The sequence below is a fragment of the Eulemur rufifrons genome, chromosome 30 (assembly GCF_041146395.1).
Source record: "Eulemur rufifrons isolate Redbay chromosome 30, OSU_ERuf_1, whole genome shotgun sequence".
Taxonomy (NCBI): Eukaryota; Metazoa; Chordata; class Mammalia; order Primates; family Lemuridae; genus Eulemur; species Eulemur rufifrons.
The window spans coordinates 43,829,357-43,852,606 of record NC_091012.1 but is presented as its reverse complement, the minus strand read 5'-3'; the positions used below and the strand labels follow the sequence as shown (position 1 = coordinate 43,852,606).

The window sequence follows — 23,250 nt, the reverse complement described above, 5'->3', positions numbered from 1 at the left end:
TGGCGAGCACGTTAACTGTAAAATCTGCCAAATTCTCACGCCTGAGCTCCGTCTCTCTACACCTCCCACAAGTCAGCCTTTGCATCAGCAGCCTGTTCGACTCCCGCCTTTAGACCCCTGCCACTTCTGCCTCTTATTTCGCGCCTTCTTTTTTAGGCTTGGAGGAGGCGGAGTTGGAATGGCTGCACCACGGTTGCCGGGGCGACGCCTTGGTTACTTCCGCTGGTTTCAATACTTCCGGGTTGGCATTGCGGTGGCGTTTCCGACTGTGGGAGCCTCGGCTTCCCAGTCGTCAGATGAGCCCGAGCAGGTGAGGGGGAGCTCCTGGACTTCCAGGCTGGGGAGCGGGGCTGGGCCGCGCCAGGCCGCGCGGGGCCGGGCTGGCCTGGTTCCCGGCCTGGGAGGGGCTTAACGGTCCTCTGGTCTCTCTCTCCCCTCAGCCGAGTCCCTTCCCTGTCTTTCACTCTTCTGGCATCGGTGGTTTTACTTCTTCGATTGAACCCTGCTTCCTCGGCCCCCCTGGGAGGCCGCCTCCTTCAGGCGCCTCCCTTCTCTCCACGAGCTCGCTCTGACAGCTGAGGAACTGGCAAGATCCTGCTACCCAGAGGGTGAATGGGTATCTTTCCTGGAATAATCCTAATTTTTCTAAGGGTGAAGTTTGCAACGGCGGCCGTGATTGTAAGCGGAGTAAGCAAACACCTCCATTGTATTAGTGTGAGGGATGCTGTTGAAAGATGCCCCCCTTCGGTTTCAACCCTCTGCCACTGTCAAGGCGTTGAAGGCATCTATTAAAATGCAGTTCAGTTACTTGATTGGGATGACAGCTATTATCAACAAGAATTAGTTTCTCAGACAAGGTAACAGCAGGGACATTTATAGTTTTGTGTCAGTGATTCTTCCCCCCCCCCACCCCAGGCTAGAGATGCTTAGAGTCATCATGAACTCTTCCCTCGTCTTCATTCCCTACATCATTGAGTTCTTTGTGTCTCCATTTTCAGAAATTTATCTCTATCCTCAGTGCCAACAAGCATCCTTGTCTGATTTACTTTGCACCATCCTAAGCTAGTCTCCCTGCCTCTCCATTTGTAATGCACTGTGTTTGCAGTAGCTCTAGTAGGCTAACTAAAATGTGGTGGATTTCCTCCAGTTACCTCCCTGCTTTAAAAAAAACTTGCAGATGCCCCCCACACCCCCCACCTTGGTTTTAAGCCTTTCAATGTAACTTGTTCCTTGCCATACTCTTGTCTGACATTGTTTCAGTCAACAAGGGAATTCTCTGTTCCGGTTAGATCCCTTTCTTCTCAGCACAAACCATACTGATGCCTGCCTCCACATGCTGTGTTTGTTCCCACATTTGTGTCTCTGTTCATCCTGTCCCCTCCCCACACCTCTCCCTTACCTGCACCTATCCAGATTCTGCCTACTCTCCCTCGACAAGCCTTTTCAAATTTTTGAAGCCCATGCTGATTGTTATCTTTTCTGTGCTCCTGTTGCTTGTAAAGTTTGTACTACACAGTTTAGCACTTAATATTACGCGAATGAACTACCTTGATTCTTCCACCAGATTTCAAGGTCTTAAAAGACAAGTACTATATTTTGTACAACTTATATCCCTGCCCCTTCTCCTTGCTTATCCAGGAAAGATAGGTTGAATGGTAAATATTGTCTTGGTGTTAGAACATATTTCTGTGTTTTTCAGACATGACGATTATACCCAAAGCACATTGCAGGTCTGGACATTTAGTATGCCTTCAATAAATATTTACATGGGTCTCCATTGTTACCTTCTGAATGCGAGACTCTTTAATGCCTACTCTTTCTTAAAGGAGAAAGCAAGAAAGGCACCCAGAGTTTCCTGACCAGATCTTTGGAATAGTGTAGGGCCATGTAACTTGTATTCTAGGATATTCTTATTCTCACTAAGGTATCAAATTTTCCTTAGATCTTCAGAATACATATCTTCATTGTGAAGATAATTTTCATTGGCTTCTTTATACAATAAATATATTTAGGGTACTGTATTTCTATTTTAACTTAGATATGACCTCTCTCCTTTTACCCATATCTGGGGTTAGCCCCCACAAATTAAAATAATTTTTAGAAGGCTTGGGGTATTTTACATAAATAATTCTCTGCAACAAAAGCAAGGGAAGAAGATTCGTAGGCAGATATTATCTGAGGATCAGTAGAGTATAATATGCATGGGTGTGAAGCATTGGCCCAGCTCAGCAAGTTACCTTCCTGGTTTCCTCTATAGTCGTTCACATACAGGCTGCATACATAGGTAAAGGATGTCACACTGGAAAACCAACTAAGTATTTAATGTGTACTCAATTCTGTGCAAGCTATTCTGGGGGTTAAAAAAATACTGTTAGATACGATATCTGCCCTCAGGGATCTTAGTTAGGAGAGGAAACAACATGGGGCAACTAGAAGATAAATCTCATCCTAGTCATTGTTATGCCTGAGATAAGATATGGAAGAGATAAATGAAGGTTCAAAACATATTGCACACTTGTAGAATAGGTGCAGCGTAACATGCATGCATGTATGCAGCCTTATGTAAAAGACTCAGAGGTTTCAGCTGGCAATTTAATGATTCGGTAGTACGATATGGCCCCCCAAAAAGTGATTGCAATTTTCAGCTGTAGTAATTGAAATAGAATATATAGAATGAAGAAAATGATCATGGATATTTAGCCTGAGAAAGATAAGATACAGGAGAACATGATAGCTGTCTTTAAATATTTGAAGGACTCCCTTAGGGAAAAAGAATAAGTTTGTTGAATATTGCCTCCAAAGACTGGGTACAAATTAGAGGAAGACTGACTTTTGGCTCAATACGAAGGACTGTCTAAAATCAGATCTAATCAAAGATATAGGATTTCTTCATAAGATTCTTTCCTAACATTGGAGTGAAGGAGATTTAACTGTCAGGTGGGGGTGGGGAGATGATGGTAGTGGCAGTATTGGATTTGGCCAGACTTTTGGATTTCATGGGCCATTAAATTTAAATATGAGTGTGGGGAGGAGGCACAAATATAGGATAGTAAGTCTTATTTTACCAACTAAAGATGCTAAACAAAATCAACTGCCAACTACTATTATCATTTCATACAAGAAAGGTGATTTTTTTTTAATGCTCCAAGAGTGAGAAGAATATGCTCTCATAAAAATGGATAGTCCTTAAATTAAATACATTTAGCTTAAAAAAGGCACCTGGTGCCTTTTTTTTTTTAATTTCACCTCAAAATTGTGAAAACTTCGTTAGGGTACCACTGGGCTAACTTGCATAAGATTCAGTAGCTGGTCTTTCTGCTCCCTGCTATGGTTCTGCTCCCTGCCTTCCACTGATTCTTTGTTCCTCCCTAGACCCTGGGCACATCTTCTTTATTAAAAGGCTTGGCAGGTAGTAAAGTTCTGATGGAGGCTTTCTCTGTAATGAAAAGAATTGGAAGAAGTTGTCAGGAAAGTTTTGGAGAGAAGCACAGCAGTCTGAAACATTTAAGACTATTTTGGGTAATCTCTAAATTTGTGAATGGAAAGTGAATTTTTTCCCCACAGACTGAGAGAGGGGATATGCCATAGTCCTGCTTTTCCATCCCTACTCTCTCACCATATGCGTCATGTTTTACTCTCAATTCAAATCCTAAAATGTGGACATAGCTAAAAATGTTGATAAGATAGTATTTAGTATTCAAGAGTCTTATTTCAAACTGCAGTTGACATTTGAAGTGCCTATTCCTACTTTGCTTCTTAGAATTCCTTTCAACAACTTTCCTCCAAAAGGGCTATCTGTTCCAGAGTCTATATGTACTATGCTTGAAAGGAAGTTTCCATCATTATTTTTGTGCCTGTAACTAAAACATTTGTCTGCATGTTTGCTATCGTATCTGGAAAATTGTTCTTTGCTTAGTTACAGAGAATTCCTTTTGTGGAAACAAAGCAAAACCTTGTCTCCTCTAAAGAAATACCGTGACTCAAAGTCACTAACCCCAAATTGGGCAACTGGGGAGGTGGGCAGCAAGGAATATCAGTTAAAACGTAAATTTGGGTAAATTTTCAAAAATGTAATAATGATAATTGACTAACAGTTATTGAGGTAGGTGCCAGGCACTTTTCTAGGTGTTTCACATATGTTATTTAACTTTCACAACAACCCTATGATAGAGTTTTTATTATTAGTCCCATTTTACAGTTCAGAAAATGGAGGCATAGAGAGAGGCTAAATAACTTGCCCAAGGTCACAGAACTAGTAAGTGGTAGAGTCAGGATTTGAATCTGGAGTTAGGATTTGAATTTAGGTAGTCTGACTTCAGAGTCTTTATTCCTGGCCACAAACCACTTGGAAGTTACTTTTGAAATTGAGAAGTATACATACTGTGAAGCTCTGAATCAGGAATATTTAAAGGAAATCTGAGAGTTCATGCTGAGAAAATATATTAATTTCAGGTGGACCACAATTTAGTAGTTGATGCCTAGAGCAGTAGTTCCCAAGTGTGGAAGCATCAGCATTATTTGGGAACTTGCAAATTCTCCAGGCCAGACAGACCACCAGTCAGAAACTCTGGGGAGAGGCCCAGTAATCTAGATGATCCTGGTACATGCTAAATTTGAAAACCACGGGCCTAGAGGCTGGAGCTATGGAAAAAATAAAATCCAAGAGAGAAAGAGCTAAGAGTAGCAGAAAAAGAGAGGAAAGCTGAAAAGATTGAAGATGACAGGTCTAATAGGGACCAAATGGGAAAGGAGGAAAAGGAAGCTGGGAGCACAGTACATTGTTAAAAAAACAACATAAAAAATAACAGTATTTGTGTGTATGCATTTTAAAGGGCCAGGGGGAAGGAAAAGGAGATTCACTAGATGGATGTATGTTAAATGTCAGAAAGAAGAGAGACATCATCCATGTTGCTATCATTCCTCCGGGGACCCGAAGGAAAGTGATGAAAAGGTACTTAGCTTAGCCTGGGCCTAGTTGAGGAGTGAAGTTGTATATAGCTAGAACTAGCTAGATGAATGAAAATTCTAAAGTTTAGTGGAGGGATGAAAGGGCTAAGAATATGAGAGGGTAGTGGTAGGAGCCTGTGCTTTGCACTTGAATCAAGCTAACTGAATACCACGAACTGCTTTTATGAGATGCCTCAGCCTATATAATTTGAATTCCAGGTCCCTTCACTTGTAATTGTCTAGTTAAATGTCTGAGTTGGGTGTGCTGGATGGACTGAAGCCTCTTCTTTGGGTGGGGATGAATATAATATTAAAGAAACTAGAGAGAATGAAGGGCACAGGTTGATCTTTGAGTGAATTGCATGCCTACCTCTACAGAATGGTAGTAAAGAACAAATTCATGATCATCCAGCACATAAAACAGAATTCCCCATTTTGTGTCATTCCTCTTGGTGGGGTTTCTCCTCTACATCTGTTTTGTCAGTTTTGTTCATCTAAATTATATGATCAGACACTAACAAATGCTCCTCACTCTTGTGCATTGTTCTGATTTGTGTTTATTTTTTAGCAACAGAAAAGTGCCACTGTAAGCCATGAGATGTCTGGTCTGAATTGGAAACCCTTTGTTTATGGCGGCCTTGCCTCTATCGTTGCTGAGTTTGGTAAGAATGTGAAAAATAACAAATCTGCATTTTATAGTACAGATGGTAAGGTATGGTGACAATTATTTTTGGTGAAAACTAGAGAAAAAATAAAAAGCTCACCCTCTTTGTTCTAAAAATTATTGTATTGCCAGGCGTGGTGGCTTATGCATGTAATCCTAGTGCTTTGGGAGGCTTAGGCAGGAGGATTGCTTCAGCCCAGGAGTTTTAGATCAGCCTGGGCAACATAGTGAGACCCTGTCTCTAAAAAATAAATAAATAAATAAATAAATAAATAAATTAGCCAGGCGTGGTTGCCCGTGCCTGTAGTCCCCGCTACTTGGGAGGCTAAAGTGAGATGATTGCAGGAGTTGACGTTTGCAGTGAGCTATGATTGGGCCACTGCACTCCAGCCTGGGCGACAGAGACCCTGTCTCTGAAAAATAAAAAATAAATAAATTATTGTTTCAAAGCTATCAAGTAATATTTTAGAGAAAGTACTACTAATGGTATGGCAAAGGAAGTTAAGAAAAGTCAAACTTAGGAAGCTTTTTTGGTAGTTTAGTGATTTGTTAATTTGTTAGGCTTAAGTAATATACCTGAAAATATAGAGGGAGTTGGATATGATAGACGTTTCTGTTATAGTCCTCTACTAATGGTCTTTCTTTTATGCTAAGTTGTTTATAAATCTCTTAGTAAGTATCCAAACTTCTTTTCTTTTCAAACCTCTATCCCATTTTAGAAGAAAACTTACTGCCAAGATCAGACAAGATTCCTTTTTTTTGAAACAGAGTCTTGCTCTGTTGCCCAGGCTAGAGTGCTGTGGCATCATCCTAGCTCACAGCAACCTCAAACTCCTGGGCTCAAGCAATTCTTCTGCCTCAGCCTCCCGAGTAGCTGGGACTACAGGCATGCACCACCATGCCTGGCTATTGTTTTCTATATATTTTTAGTTGTCTAGCTAATTTTTTTCTATTTTCAGTAGAGATGGGGTCTCGCTCTTGCTCAGGCTGGTCTCGAACTCCTGACCTTGAACGATCTGCCCGCCTTGGCCTCCCAGAGTGCTAGGATTACAGGCGTGAACCACCGCGCCTGGCCGACAAGATTCTTCTCTATTTGATATTAATGCAGAAATATTTTTAGATTGTGACTTTTCATCTTTCAGATTTTCTCTTTCCTAAACTATTCATAAATGACTACGATCCACCAGTCTTTGTTGACTTTCTTGGTATATACTCTGGTGTTGTGACATTCAGATCATTGGTGGCCAGAACCACATAATCTCCTTGTTAGTTTTAAACCTGAAATATTCCTTGAAATATATTTTGTCAATGTAGTGACCACTTCTATGTGTTGACACAGAGAAAGAGGTTTGGTTTAAGAAGTTTTCCCTACAAGCACTCTGCTGGTATTAGTCCTGAATTACCTAAGGAACCAGGATGAGTACAGCCAAATAGGACTTTTTCAATATCTTTCATAATATTAGGGAACTGTTTGTTTTTTGTAAACAAATAAAAGGAAAAAAAGCACTAAACTTTGTAATAGTATATAAGAGTATCTTGAGCAGCAATCTCATGTGTTCTTATCTTTGTGAAAATTTGGAGAGATTTTTATGAGGGAAAGATGGGGAGACTTGAGGTAGGAGGGGGCAGGAAAGAGACTGCTAAATGTCAGATTGTATGCTACAGATGAAACAAAAACATTTAAATTATTTTGTATTTATAGTATATTAGGATAATCTTAAAGCACTCTATTATATCACAGTTTCATGTATACTGTGGGTCAAATGGTGCTGCCTATATACCAGTATAGTAGATTTCACTTTAATACATACAACTCTTGTCCTCTGACAGTCATATTCTAATAGGGATCTTCTATGTGTTGTAAAAAGGATTTTGTCTTATGTTTCATATATTGTCATTGGCTTCTATTTAGCCAAAACTTAACTGTGACTCTTTTGAAATATTTAAAAATGAGTGTGTTCCTTCATAGGAACGTTCCCTGTGGATCTTACCAAAACACGCCTTCAAGTTCAAGGCCAAAGCATTGATGTGCGTTTCAAAGAGATAAAATATAGAGGGATGTTTCATGCCTTGTTCCGAATCTATAAAGAAGAAGGTGTATTGGCACTGTATTCAGGGTAAGACTGGATTCTTTCCTTATTTCATGAACAAAAGTGTTTTTTAAAGAAGCCATATATTTCAGCTGTCTGCTAGTTTGTACCCTTCATATTCACCATTTCAACTTGTAATTCGATATTGATGTGTGCCAGTTTATATTTCACCTGCCTGCAAGCCTTGAGTTTTGGATTTGTGTTCATTTGGCTATGAGTGATACGTTTTAAAATGGGTATATCATTGCAGCACAGGTATACAGCAAGATGATAAAATGGGTATATCATCTTGCTTTCCTGAGAGTCATCAATAGCCACTCTTAATAGCAGCACCAATTAATTGTATATATTTTTGTGATATTCTTCCTGAGTTGGCAAATACTGAGTTACTTTAAAATTTTCCTCTTTAAAGAAGTATTATTCTGGTAGCATAAACAGAAAATGCAGAATAATAGAGAGGGAGACCCATCTTTTTTTGGTCAACTTTTTTTTAATTTTTTATTTTTTAATCCTTTTTTTTTTTTTTTTTTGGAGACAGAGTCTCACTCTGTTGCCCGGGCTAGAGTGCTGTGGTGTCAGCCTAACTCACAGCAACCTCGAACTCCTGGGCTTGAGCAATCCTCCTGCCTCAGCCTCCCAAGTAGCTGGGACTACAGGCATGTGCCACAATGCCCGGCTAATTTTTTATATATATATTTTTTTAGCTGTCCACATAATTTCTATTTTTAGTAGAGATGAGGTCTCGCTCTTGCTCAGGCTGGTCTCGAACTCCTGAGCTGAAATGATCCGCCTACCTCGGCCTCCCAGAGTGCTAGGATTACAGGTGTGAGCCACCGCGCCTGGCCTTTGGTCAACTTTTGATTAGCCATAAGTTTGTGGTTATTGTCCAGTTTATAGTTTATCTGCTGCCATTTTCCTAGGCCACTCCTGCATCGAGGCTACCAGTTTATTGCTCAGAGAATAGACACCAGTTTTATTGTTAAAATAAGTGAGACTTAATTTAAAAGATAATTTTCTTGGGGAAAAAATCAAGTAGTACATCCTGAAGCAAGGTGATTTGTGGATCATCTGTTTCACCTTGTTCTTTCATCAGCATGGATAATCACAAGATTTTTTTTCTGATAGCAAGCAATAAAATCAGAAATATGCATATTTAGTCATCACTTTAAAATTCTAACTGTTTGAATTGCTGCCTTCTATTTATACCCCCTAAAGTATAGTTCTGCTATTTGGAAGAATCTCAAAGAAGGTATGAGTGAGAATGTCTGCAGTTTAAAGGAGAACTTAAATAGGGTGAAATCTTGGCTCTAGTACCTCCTTGTTGATAGGATTAAACATGTATCTGCAACTGTTAGGAAGTAGAAGTTGATTTTTTAAAAATCTCTGTTAGGTGGGTAGTGGTATATAATTCTTTCTATACATTGCTGGATTGAATTTGCTAAGATTAAGGATTTTTCATCTAAGTTCATGAGAGATATTAGTCTGTAGTTTTTATTTTTTGTACTATTTTTGTCTGATTTTGGTATCAGGGTAATACTAGCCAAAATGAGTTGGGAAGCATCCCCTCTTGTGTTTCCTGAAAGAGATTGTGTAATACAGGTGTTAATTCTTTAAATGTTTAGTAGAATTCCCCAGTGAAATTATCTGGGCCTAGAGACTTCTTTTTTGGGAACTTTTTTTTTTTTTTTTTTTTTGAGGCAGAGTCCGCTCTGTCACCCTGGCTAGAGTGCTGTGGCATCAGCCTAGCTCACAGCAACCTCAAACTCCTGGGCTCAAGCAATCCTTCTGCCTCAGCCTCCCGAGTAGCTGGGACTACAGGCATGCGCCACCATGCCCGGCTAATTGTTTCTATATATTTTTAGCTGTCCAGCTAATTTTTTTTTTATTATTATTTTTTAGTAGAGACAGGGTCTCGCTCTTGCTCAGGCTGGTTTCAAACTCCTGAGCTCAAAGGATCCACCCGCCTTGGCCTCCCAGAATGCTAGGATTACAGGCGTGAGCCACCGTGCCCGGCCTTTTTTGGGAACTTTTAAATTATGAATTCAAATTCTTTAATGGTTATCTTAGTTTGCTCTGCTATAACAAAGTACCATAGACTGGGTGGCTTATAAACAACGGAAATTCATTTCTCACAGTTCTGGAGGCTGGAAGTCTGAGATCAGGGTGCCAGTATAGTTGGATTCTGGTGAGGGCTTAGACTGCCGAGACTTCTCATTGTATCCTCACATGGCAGAAAGAGAGCAAGAGAGCTCTATGGGATCCCTTTTATAAGGGCATTAATCCCATTCATGAGGGCTTTACTCATGACCTAATCACCTCCCAAAGTCCCCACCTCCTAATACCATCATGATGAGGGGTTAGGATTTGAACAGGTGAATTTTGGGAAGATACAAACCTTCAGTCCATTGCAATGGTTATGAGACTTACTCAGATTATGCATTTTATCTTAGTTGAGTTTTGGTAGTTTGTTGTTTTCAAGGAGTTAGTTCATTTCTTTAAAATTGTTGAATTTATGAGTATAAAGTTGTTTATAGTATCCTCCTATTATCCTTACAGGCTAATAATGGCTACAGGATTACAGGATTTGTAGCACTATTCCCTATTTCATTGCTGTTATTGGTGATTTGTGTTTTCTATCTTTTTATGAGTCTTGCTAGAGGTTTATCAGTTTTATTGACTTTTTTCCCAAAGAGCCAACTTTTTGTTTCATTGATTTTTCTCTGTTTTCCTGTTTTCAATTTCATTAATTTATGCTCTTTATTCTTTTCTTCCTTATGCTTGCTTTGAGTTTATTTTGTTCTTCTTTTTATGGTTTCCTTAGGTAGAAACTTCAGGTTATTGATTTGAGACTTTCCCTCTTTTCTAATTTAAGCATTTTGTGCTATAAATTTCCCTCAGCTCTGCTTTGGCTGCATCTCATATATTTTAATAGGTGGAGTTTTTATTTCCATTCAGGTCTGTGTATTTTTCAAATTTCCTTTGAGAATTCCTCTGACCAATGGATTGCTTAGAAGTGTGTTTTATTTCCAAGTGTTTGAGGATTTTCCTATTGATTTCTGGTTTGATTCCATTATGATCAGAGAACCATATGGTCTCAATGATTTCAATTCTTTTAAATTTGTTGAGGTTTGTTTTATGACCTAGAGTGTGCACTGTCTTGATAAATATCTCATGGGTGCTTGCAAAAAGTTGTGTTCTGCAGTTGTTGTGTGGAATGAGATAGGTAAGGGAAATGATAGGCTGTCTAGGTATGTAAAATCTGCAAATGCATGTTTAGTATAATTAACTTTTCTTTCTTTGTCTCTTTTTTTTTTTTGGCAGAATTGCTCCTGCTTTACTAAGACAGGCATCATATGGCACCATTAAAATTGGGATTTACCAAAGCTTGAAGCGATTATTTGTTGAACGTTTGGAAGGTCAGTATACTCACCCTCTTTTGAGGTAATCCCTTTCGATTATTGAAATAATGCTTAATGATAAGTGTTTATCAAAGGATGTCTGAGAATGGAGGACAATCACTGTAAGGACAAAGTGAGCTTGTACTGACTTGGGATATATCCTTGCAAGGTAAAAAATGGTTGACCTGCTCTTCAAATTTGTCCCTTTTCCTATTAAAAAAAGGCATCTGATCATCCCAGAAGAAACACAGAGGAGTCTTGTCCAGAAAATTAATACTATCCTCATCAATAAGAGTATTACAACTGTAAGGCATTTTCTAGCTGCCAATTTTGATAAGCTTTTGTTAGGTAAAATAATTGTAGACTATTATATTCTAGATACTGATGTACCTATGGTCACCTGACCCACATTCAGCATTATCATGTGTCACTCTATTCACTGCTGTGGCATTTCTAGTCTGATACTATACTAAATGGTTATGTTACTACAGTCCTGGGGCCGTTGGATAGTTGGGGACAGCTGGAGAGCCGTTTGGTTAGTAATGTCCTTTGAATCACTTTATTGTCCTAAATCAGCTTTTTCTGGAGCCTCCTCTTTGGGAATCCTGAAGGGTTTTCTTCTACCTCTTTGTAAAATAATTTTTTTTCATAGATTCTTTGCTTGGGTTTGTTTAGTTTCTATTTGTAGGCTCTTCATGGTGAGGAGGATATAATTTTGAAGATTTTGAAGATATAATTTTGAAGGAATAATTTTGAACATACAATTTTCATTGTAGAATAATACGCTCTGTGGTTTCTTTTTTCTTTTTTCTGGCTGAGGGAATTTAGTTCTAAATGATTGTTTTTTACACCTTCAACTACAGAAGCCTTCTGTAAATTAACAGAGGCTAGGAGAGAATTAAGGCCTGTCAAAATTAATTTTAGATTTATTAATTTATTTTTATTTTAGAGACAGGGTCTTACTCTGTCACCCAGGCTGGAGTGCAGTAGCACGATCATAGCTCACTGTAGCCTCGAACTCCTGGGTTCAAGTGATCCTCCCACCTCAGCCTCCAAGTAGCTCGGACTACACGTGTGTGCTATCACACCTGACTAATTTTTAAATTTTTTATAGAGGTGAGGACTTGCTATGTGGCCCAGCCTGGTCTTGAACTCCTGGCCTCAAGCAATCCTCTTGCCTCAGCCTCCCAAAGTGCTGGGTTTACAGGTGTGAGCCACTATGCCTGGCCAATATTTAGATATATTTAGATAACTTTTTTGTATTAGACATAAGATTTTATCTTTTAATGTTCAGTTTCTGATTATTTAGAGTTGATGATTATCCAGAACAAGATTTAAAGAAAAATCATGTTCTTTAGATGTTTGAAATGTTTGAAGTGGAAATACCACATTGGGGTATTGACATGTTATGTAGAAGAATAGGACATGTTCTAGTGTCGTTTAGAAATAATGATTTTTTTAAGAAATTATATTTTAAAATTTTTATATATTTTAGTACTGACTTGGGACCTAGAAATATTTGAGTTTCTTTATTTTCATAAGCTTTGTAGTTCATTTCTAAAGTTATCTCTCTAACCAAGCCTCTTTTCTTCTTATAGCTCAGTACTCTGTTCTCAGAAACTGGTGCCTAATACAAACAGACCTTTCCTTTTTTTTCCTTTTTACAGATGAAACTCTTCTAATTAATATGATCTGTGGGGTGGTGTCAGGAGTGATATCTTCCACTATAGCCAATCCTACTGATGTTCTAAAGGTAAGAGATGTATGCAGTGTGATTTAAAAAGAGCATGAGCTTTGCATCAGATTTGGCTTCAGATTCCCCACTTGATGGCTATAAAACCTTGGGCATATCATTTAACTGCGTTAAGCCTCAGTTTCCTCCTTTGTAAAATGAAGATAAGGCAGTACTTATAGCATAGGGTTGTAAACGATTAGACGTAATATATGTAAACTTCCTATCATTGCATTTGGTAGTAGATAATAAATAGTAGTCAATTTATTATGATATGCATTAATCCATTGGTCTTCAAACTGGGGTATGCAAGCCCCTGTAGATTCTTTCCAAGGGCTATATAGTTTTACAGGAATCAATTTCCAGGTCCCTTACTTTCATTTGTGCTATTTTCTAAAACTGGTCTGAGAATGAATCTATGTTTAGAATAGTCCTTCCCCCGCTTTACAGAATATTCCCCACCCATTCCAAATCTTAGTATGATATGTTGACCTGAAGTGTAACCTGGAGTATCAAACAAAGGAATAAATCGCAATAATATTTTTGGAGAAGCCTCCTTTAGTAACTAATTGGGGGTACCTTCAGTCTGTAATTCCTCTTTCTCTTTCTCTTTTTTGAGACAGAGTCTCACACTGTCGCCCTGGGTAGAGTGCAGTGGCGTCAGCCTAGCTCACAGCAACCTCAAACTCCTGGGCTCAAGCAATGCTCCTGCCTCAGCCTCCTGAGTAGCTGGGATTACAGGCATGCACCACCATGCCAGGCTAATTTTTTTCATGCCTGGCTAATTTTTTCTATTTTTAGTAGAGACAGGGGTCTCACTCTTGCTGAGGCTGTTCTCAAACTCCTGACCTCAAACAATCCTCCCGCCTTGGCCTCCCAGAGTGCTAGGATTACAGGTGTGAGCCACCACGCCCGACCTTCTCTGTCTTATTAATATTTCTATTAAGGGTGAAATTTGGCTTTTAAAATGATATATTTTGGCCTGTGTTGGGATATTCTAAGTTCAGAACCAGTATAGTATAGGTTAGTGATGCTGATTTATTATGAATATACTTGGATTTCTTTAAGATTGTTATCAAATCACAGAGTGAAACATTTATTTTAATATCAATTTTTATCTTTATCTCATAAAATGGTAAATATATTCTACTTACTAACTTATTTAAATTTATGATTAATTAAAAGCACAAAATATATGATTAAAATATGAGAGGATCCCAAAGTTTTAAAAAATTATTTTAAAGGGATTGTGAGAAGAAGGTAAGAGGACACATGCTTTATTTTATTGAGCACTGGTGAAATCACTAGTGGCTAGGTTAGTGAAGGAGAGATCTATTGCAATTCAGAGAGTTTTGAGAACTGAGAGAGTGACTTAAAAATAGCATACATGAAAAAAAAACAATGGTGGCTGACAGAGAAAAAATATGAAATAGTCTTTCTGGACTAAAGTGAGAGTAATTTAGCTACAGAATTTTTATATTATTTTAGATTTACAGAACAAGTATTTATGAAGAGAATTTACTGTGTCCTAAAACTCTAAAATATTTGCAGTATAATCACTTGTTAGAATGTGCTTTTCAAGAATAATACTTAACTCTCTGAAACATGCTTTCTTATCCATCTGAATCCTAGACTTAATGACCTAAGTGATTCACTTTCAATTTATCATACCTCTGACCTGTCTGGCAAAATTATAATCATTTACCAATGCTGTCATCCACTTTTTCCTTTCTTATACCTCAGTAGGACTGATTAGTGCTGGGGGGGAAAGTCACAATCTTAGACTGTGGCCATGCCGATATGATTTATGATCACTGTTCGGCTGTGCAGTCCTTTCATTATCCTTGGGCAGCTCTTTCTCCTATCCTCAAGGACATTTTAAACCTTCAAGCCTTCTGTTAGCTCTGTGTTCCTCTTGATCTTAGCAGACAACTCCACCTCCTATGGCCTTGCCTTACACCTCTCAACTTCTTGTCCTTTCACCCTTCACCTATAAACTTATTTATATCCATACCCATCCTTACCTTGTCTCTACTGTAGTGGTTCTCAAAGTATGGTTCTCCAGACCAACTGCATCAGCATTACCTGGGAACTTGTTAGAAATGCAAATTCTCAGGCCCTACTCCACAACTAGTTAATCAGAAAGATGTGGAATGGGGCCTAGCAGTCTGTGTTTTGACAAGCCCTCCGGGTGGTTCTGATATACAGTCAAGTTAAAAAACCCTGGCTTTACTCTGCTGTTACTCACTTCTGTTTCATTAGGAACCTTTCTCTATCATTTATCCTCTTTTTCTCTTATCTTCAGCCTCTTCCTCTTTACTGGTTACCTCCCCTCAAATGATAGATATGTGCACGTCTTTCTATCCTAAAATACTTCTTCTTGACCCTCTGACTTCCTCAAAATACCACCTTTTTCTTCTCTTCTTATCCAGATTTTACAAAGAATAGTCCTTACCCTCTATCCCTCCATAACCTGCTGTAATCACTCCTGCTACTTGATTGAAACTACTCTCCCCAGGGTCAGCAGCAATTTCCACATTATCCAATCCAGTGGACATTTAGTTCTCATCTTACTTAACCAATTTTGACTAATTCCTTTTACTTGAAATTCTCCTCTCATTTTGACACCACAATATTTAGATTCTTCTAGTTTTCATACTCCTTGGTTTCATTTGTGGGCTTTTATTCTGCACCTACCGTAAATCTCTATCTTCTCCGACTCAAAGTTCCATCTTTAGCTCTTTTGTCCTACAGTTTCTCCCTGGTTGACCATTTTCATTCTTAAGACTTTGGCTTTCACAGTATCAGGGTATATAGGCTAAGCTTCTATAACAAAGAGACTAAAAAATACAAGGCCTCAGACAATATACAAGTTTATTTCTCCCTCATGTAACAGTCTGGAGGAGAGCGGTTTATGCTGGTGGGGTGGCCCTACTCTATGCAGTCATCCGTGATCCAGGTTTCATTGATTTTGTTGCACTGCCATTATCTCCTAGGGCAAGGATTGGCAAACTACTATCTGTGGGCCAAATCTGGTCCCCTGCCTGTTGTAAATAAAGTTTTATTGGAACACAGCCACCCCATTTGTTTATGTATTGTCTGTGGTTGCTTTTATGAGTCAGTGGCAGAGCTGAGTAGTTGGGACAGGGGCCTTAAGTCCTGCAAAGCCTAATATATTTACCGTCTGGCACTTTATAGAAAAAGTTTGTTGACCTCTGTCCTGTGGTATTTTAAAAATCTGTATGGTTCAAGTTGGACCACCACCACACCTACATTCCCATGGGAAGAGAGAGAGTCAAGGGAAAGCATTTTCCTTTTGTTTTGTCAAAAATAAAATCAGATTAAGTTAGGAAAAATTTAAAAGTTTATTGTCACACAGTAAGAGAAAGTACAGATCATGATCTAGGATACTTCAAACCAAGTGATAAGCAGCTCACCTTACAGCAGTTATAGCACAGTTTGTAAAGCACAGAGGAGGAAGTATTTTGACCTTTTTCATGATTGGCTGTTATAAATTATTGTTCTTTTAAAGGCAAACAACTGTTTAAGCTGATTGTCTATAGTGGATTGGTTTCATTTCACTGAAGCATGCTGACAAGGATGTAAAACTTACGTTCTGTGTTTATGATTAGAGAATTTTGGGGGAAATCAGGATGACGTAAGTTTTGCTTACCTGGTGATGGGTGTTTGGCCTTCGGGTATATCTCATGTGTGGCCTACATTTTTGTTAGCAGTTTAAATCTTTAAATATGTAGTTTTTGATGAACAATTTCAAACATACCGAAGAATAATAATAGTACAGTGAACATCTTTGTATACATTGCCTAGATTCAACAGCTAAGATTTTGCTATACCTGCTTCATTATTCCTTTTATTCTGAATTCTTTTAAAGAACATTCCAGATATTGTCATTTCCCCTCACATACTTTTTTCTTTTCTTTTCTTTTTTTTTTTTCTTTTTTTTTGAGACAGACTCTCACTCTTTTGCCTGGGCTAGAGTGCTGTGGCGTCAGCCTAGCTCACAGCAACCTCAAACTCCTGGGCTCAAGTGATCCTCCTGCCTCAGCCTCCCGAGTAGCTGGGACTACAGGCATGTGCCACCATGCCCGGCTAATTTTTTCTATATATATTTTTAGCTGTCCATATAATTTCTTTCTATTTTTTTAGTAGAGACGGGGTCTTGCTCTTGCTCAGGCTGGTCTCGAACTCCTGAGCTCTAATGATCTGCCCACCTCGGCCTCCCAGAGACCTAGGATTACAGGCATGAGCCACCAGGCCCTGCCTAATAGTTATGTTTCTTAAGTCCTTTTTACTCTGAAGTACCCCACTGCCACCCACACACCTTTGTTTTTTTCATTTTTACCATTAACTTGTTGAATAAACTGGGTCAGTTATCCTGTAGAGTTTCCAAGTTCTGGATTTGTCTGTTTGCTTCCTTGTGAGGTCATTTAACTTATCTCTCTAAACCGTCTATTTCTGTAAATGGAAGGTATCTGTAAAGGTCATACTGAGTCATGTGAGGAGGCATACAATGTTTGATTGTCCCAATATTAGGGATGTTAAGATCAGTAAATTCAGGTGTGACAGCCTTATTCCTCCTTTGTAAAGTTTCCTGTTGACCCTTCATCTAATAGTTTCCTCTATTGGTGACCATTACCTGAATCAGTTATTTCACCAAAGGCTGCAAAATGGTGATTTTTCTAATTCTGTCATTCGTTCCATGTTTCTTAGCTAGAATTCTTCTGCAAGGAAGAACTTTTTCTTATTAAGTAGGGCTGTTTGGCTATTCTGAAATAGAGGCGATTTCCTTTGAAGCAAGAGACAGAGAAGTTTCAACTACTATTTCTGTTCACATTTAATTCTGAAGGACTTAGTTCCATGACTATATCTAGCTGAAAGGAAGGCTGGGAAATGTCTCCAATTGGGGGACCATGTGCCCAACTAAAACTCTATTGAAGAAGGGGAGAATAGATGTTGGGGGACAGCTAGTAATCTACCACAACTACCCAGCCAGATCTACTGGGTCATCCAAACTGGAAACCTAGATCATCCTGTATTCTTCTATCTCTGTTTCCTTTTAGTACTGAATCAGGTATCGAGTTCTGTAGATTTTACCTCATAAATATTTTTCAAATTTGTTGTTTCCCCACCATTCCTATTATAGGCACTCATCTCAGAAGCCTCCTAACTTGGCTTTTCACTCTAGTGTGTACTTTCTCAACCCATCTCCAGACTGAAGCCAGAGTGATCTAAATCCATATCTGATCTACTATGTATTGCTTCTTTGCTTTTGTGCATGTAGCTCTCTTTCTCCCTGCATTGCCTTTTTTCCTTTTCCTGGTAAATTTGTCCTTCAAGACTATGCTCAGAAACGGGGCCAGACCTAGGGTAAAACAAGTGAGGCACTCCCCTTGGGTACAAAATGTAAGAGGGTGCCAAAAAACTCAGTAATCAATATAAGTAACATTTTATGCAACATTTTTTTAAAAAATCAAAATTAATTCAAAAATTAATGATAAACCAGTTATAAAAATTTTATATAATTCATTTCACTCACCTCACCCTAATCCTGGCCCTGTTGAATCCTAGCTTTAGTTAAAATTTTGATATTTGATCCATCATCATGGATTTTTGTGGATTAATTTTGATTTTTTGAAAATATTGCATTAAGATACTATTTATTTTGATTACTGAGCATTTTGTGCCCCCTTACATTTCTCACCGAAGGAAAGTACTTCACTTGCCTCACCCTGGTCCTGATCGTGCTCAGCAATCACCTCCTTAAAGACATCTTCTACTTATCATAGGGTATTTGTAGTTTTGATTTGTCTTTATGGTAGTTTGTCTCTTGATTTAATTGGGCTTAGGTTTTTATTTCAAAACTCTTAGTAGTAACAGTTGAATTTCTGCATAAAAGCATGCTGCTGTTACATGACTTACCAAGGACATTTATTGAAATCTTGAATGCTAGAGTTGTGCTTCATGAAAATCAGCTGTACGTTTGGGCACTAGTATTTAGTGACTGACTCCTATGATTGATTATATTTGTTTGGAGTCTGTGGGAAATTGTACCAAATCTTTTACATGACTATTTAATACTGTATTTCCTTTCTTGTAGCTCTCAAAGGCTACTTGGCAGAATATAATATCGTGCTTTTTACAAATAAAACTCAATTTAAGGTCTTGTAAGCATAAAATTACATTTTAAAACATTTTTTGCTTTTTACGATTACATAAGCAATGCATGTTCAATGTAGAAAACAATGGAAAGCAGGAAAAAAAAACAGAGAAAAATGCTTACTTGTAGCCTCACCACTCAGATATAAACCACTGTCAATATTTGGATGTGTGTGTTTCTCCAGTCTCCTGGTATTTAGGGATATATTTAAGTTTACATGTGTTTTTAATAAAAATGACATATATACTACTTTGTAACCTTCTTTTATATTTGGAAATTAATTTTTGACATCTTTCAGTATCAACAAATATTATTGTCCGACAGAATTTTATGGCTTCATAGTATTCCATTAAATGGATGTATCATAATTTATGTAACCAATCTGTGTTGTTGTTTTTGGATATTTAGGTTTCTAATTTTCCACTAATCATATTTTAAATGAATCATTTTCTACACCTGCTATTTGTTCTTCCTTTTCCCCAAATTTTCTACTTCAGAAATGATGGACTTCGTATGAGGAATGTGATGAAAATCATCTTTATAAAATACACTATGACACAAATTACATTCTTTCTATAATACAGTTTAACTCATTAATTTCATCATAATAGAGATTTTTCTGATAATTCCCAAATACTGTTTTCTTAATTTTAAAGGAGTAAAACATCTCATTTTGGTTCTTTCTATCAAAACAAAATGTTCACCTCTTCTTTTAGATTCGGATGCAGGCTCAAGGAAGCCTGTTCCAAGGGAGCATGATTGGCAGCTTCATCGATATATACCAACAGGAAGGCACCAGGGGTCTGTGGAGAGTAAGTACTCTTTTCCTGGTAGTGTTTTATACTATCAGTTCTAGAATTTGCAAAGAAAACTTTTTTATGTAAAGCCATAAAATTGTGAATTATAATAGGGTAAGAAGCTCCTCATCACCTATGAAAGGACCAAAACTTATCATTGGTCTTTATTTCTGCTTAACATTTTGGGATTGCATATGTGGGGAAAGTTATTACATTATTTGAGATAGCCATTTTGGTTTGTTTACATTGACAGTGAATTTAGTTCTTCAGTGTTTTTTTTTTTTTTTTGCCAGTTCTGTACTAACACAGCAATATGTGTCTCTGTAGTGCTTATGTTCAAAAATTGTTACCTAAGACAATTTTTTTTAACCTTATAAAAAGTAAAAGATAGTATAAAATATTGAGAAAATACAGAAAAGTAAAAAAAAAAATCCAGTAGTCCCACCACCTAGAGATAATTTCTGTTGACATTTTGTCATATTATCTTTGTCTTCTATCTATACTTTGCCTTTTTGTTGTCATTGTTGCCATAATTTTTAATCTACTTTTAATTGTTAAATATTGTAATATTAATAAGTAGAATATACAGAGAGTGGAATTGGGAAATCCATTAATAGACTTTTAAATAAAAACGAGAGCTTTGCTATTTTTTTTCCTTTGTAATTTTCTGTAACTTATGATAAAAAGTTTCAAAAATAAAGAATAATTGAAAGAACAGAACTATGAACTACATACCCATGACCTGGATTAAATGACTGTAAAGTTTGACCATATTTACTATATTTATGCTTTTCTTTTTTTAGCTAAACTATATGAAAGTAAATTGCAGACATCATAGCATTCACCTAAATACTTCACTGTGCATTCCCTAAGAATAAGAACATTCTCCTACATAATAACAATACCATTATCACATTTCCAATAAACTGAAGGTTGGGTCCATTGGCTTGATTAGATCCATGTGAAACATTTTTGGTAGGAGAGCTTTGTAGGTGATGCTGTATATTTCATATTTCATCATAGCAAGAGGCACATAATGTTTGGTTGTCCCATGACTAGTGGTGCCAAATTTGATTACTTGGTAGGATGATTCTACCAGATCTCATCATTGTAAAAGAAGTTTTTTCCCCCTTTGCATTTAGCAAGTAATCTCTGGGGTGATAGTCTAGCAGCATGTATATATCCTGATATCTAATCATCTTTTACCTAATGGTCTTTACATCCATTAATGATCCTTGAGGTTTACTTTTTGATAACAGCAGGGTATACTTTCTTGATTAGTATAATTTAAAGCCAGAAGATGGAATTAACTAGAACTTTTTCACAAACTGATACCGAGGGACAAAAGACAGAGCAATATGTAGAATTGGAGGTTTTTCAGGAGAGCACAGCTACTTTATCTTTTATTTCTAATTGTGGTAAATTGCACATAACCTAAAATTTATCATCCTAACCATTTTTAAGTGTATGGTTCAATAGTGTTAAGTACATTCACATTGTTGTGGAACTCACCTCCAGAACTCTTTATCTTGTGAAACTCAAACTATACCTATTAAACAACTCCCCATTTCTCCTTTCTCCACCCCCTGGAAACCCCCATTCTACTTTCTGTCTATCAGTTTTACCACTCTAGGTACCTCATGTAAGTGGAATTATATAGGGTTTGTCTTTTTGTGACTGGCTTATTTTGCTTAGCATTATGTCCTCAAGGTTCATCCATGTGGTAGCATGTGTCAGAATCTTCTTCGTTTTTAAAGCTGCATAATATTCCATTTTATGTATATACCACATTTTCTTTATCCATTCAACCATTGATGGACACTGGATTCACAATACCTTTTGGCTGTTGTGAATGATGCTGCTGTGCATGAGTGTGCAAATATCCCTGTGGAACCCTGCTTTCAGTTCCTTTGGGTATACATCCAGAAGTGGAATTGCTAGATTATATGGTAGTAATAGGTTTATTTTTTGAGAAAGTGAACATAGCTACTTTTATAATCCAGGCTACTTACGTGACTTAGGCATGTAACATAAAGAAGTGAAGTACAGGCTGAGTGTGGTAGCTCACACCTGTAATCCCAGCACTTTGGGAGGCTGAGGTGGGAGGATATCTTGAGGCCAGGAGTTTGAGACCAGCCCAGGCAACACAGTGAGACCCTGTCTCTACAAAAAATAAAAAAAAATTAGCCAGGTGTGGTGGTGCACGCCTGTAGTCCCAGCTATTTGAAAGGCTGAGGCAGGAGGATTGCTTGAGCTTGGGAATTTAGGTTGCAGTGAGCTATGATGATGCCATTGCACTCTAGTCCCAAGTGACAGAGCGAGACCCTGTCTCAAAAAGAAAAAAAAAGAAGCAAAATACATTGTGTTATGAATTCTGTTAAGACTGACATGTTTTATTTGCATATTAGAAATATAGGAATATTTTTTCACTTTAACAAAGAAATATGTTTGTATTTATCTTCAAACACGTGGTTCTGTTCGTCTGTTTTATTTTCCTGCTTTGATTATATTAATAACATGGGTACTGGGAACATTTTACTTTCTTCCTAACTTCATTGTGAGAAAAAAACAGCACAAGTACGATAACAAAGTGTAACCGGCACTTACCTCAGAGTTGGAAAGACAGTTGTGGGGTGGGGACAGTGGTGAACTGGAGAGTACTGGCCCTCTTGAAAGAGGACAGCTGCTCCTTAGCTCCAGCCCATTGCTGCCATGCACTGATGGTGAGCCCAGTGTGGCCAAATTTTCTGGCCTTTCAAGAGAAGCCAGATTTCTATGTGAAATGTCCTGATTTTTTTATATGTTGGCAACTGATTCAATCTTAGAAACACTGTGTGGGCCACACAAAACATGTCTGTGGCCTCATTTTATATATTTATTTTATTTTGTTTTTTTATTTTTTAGGCAGAGTCTCACTCTGTTGCCTGGGCTAGAGTGAGTGCCGTGGCGTCAGCCTAGCTCACAGCAACCTCAAACTCCTGGGCTTAAGCGATCCTACTGCCTCAGCCTCCCGAGTAGCTGGGACTACAGGCATGCGCCACCATGCCCGGCTGATTTTTTCTATATATATTTTTTAGTTGGCCAGATCATTTCTTTCTATTTTTAGTAGAGATGGGGTCTCACTCTTGCTCAGGCTGGTCTCGAACTCCTGACCTCGAGCGATCCACCTGCCTCAGCCTCCCAGAGTGCTAGGATTACAGGCGTGAGCCACCGCGCCCGGCCTGTGGCCTCATTTTAGCCTGTGGGCTCCAGTTTGGAGCCTTACTATTCACCGTAGTAATCTTCTGTGAAGGTCATCCTTTTTAACAGAGTGAAACATGCAGAAGAGTCAAAGAGAAGGCGCTGTTTGGCTAGCCACATCAGCAGAATCAAGCATCTCAGCACAACTACATTTCCACTTAATAAATTGAGTTTGGGAACTTAGAGATGATTGAACACTTTAGT

At 38.1% G+C, this 23,250-nt stretch overlaps 1 protein-coding gene across 3 annotated transcripts in view; it reads left to right on the top strand.

Moving 5' to 3' along the window:
* The first annotated feature begins 253 nt into the window (after nucleotides 1-253).
* Nucleotides 254-23,250, top strand: part of SLC25A14 (solute carrier family 25 member 14) — a 33,952-nt gene continuing 10,955 nt past the window's right edge. The window contains exons 1-7 of one of the 3 annotated variants that reach the window (XM_069463331.1): nucleotides 254-310; nucleotides 441-678; nucleotides 5,516-5,609; nucleotides 7,581-7,728; nucleotides 11,023-11,117; nucleotides 12,767-12,852; nucleotides 19,726-19,821. In XM_069463331.1, coding sequence (XP_069319432.1) covers nucleotides 613-678; nucleotides 5,516-5,609; nucleotides 7,581-7,728; nucleotides 11,023-11,117; nucleotides 12,767-12,852; nucleotides 19,726-19,821 — 585 coding nt within the window. In that variant the 5' untranslated portion in view covers nucleotides 254-310; nucleotides 441-612. Of the gene's footprint in view, nucleotides 311-440; nucleotides 688-5,515; nucleotides 5,610-7,580; nucleotides 7,729-11,022; nucleotides 11,118-12,766; nucleotides 12,853-19,725; nucleotides 19,822-23,250 lie in introns of all 3 variants that reach the window. The other 2 variants (XM_069463330.1, XM_069463333.1) reach the window with 2 other exon arrangements.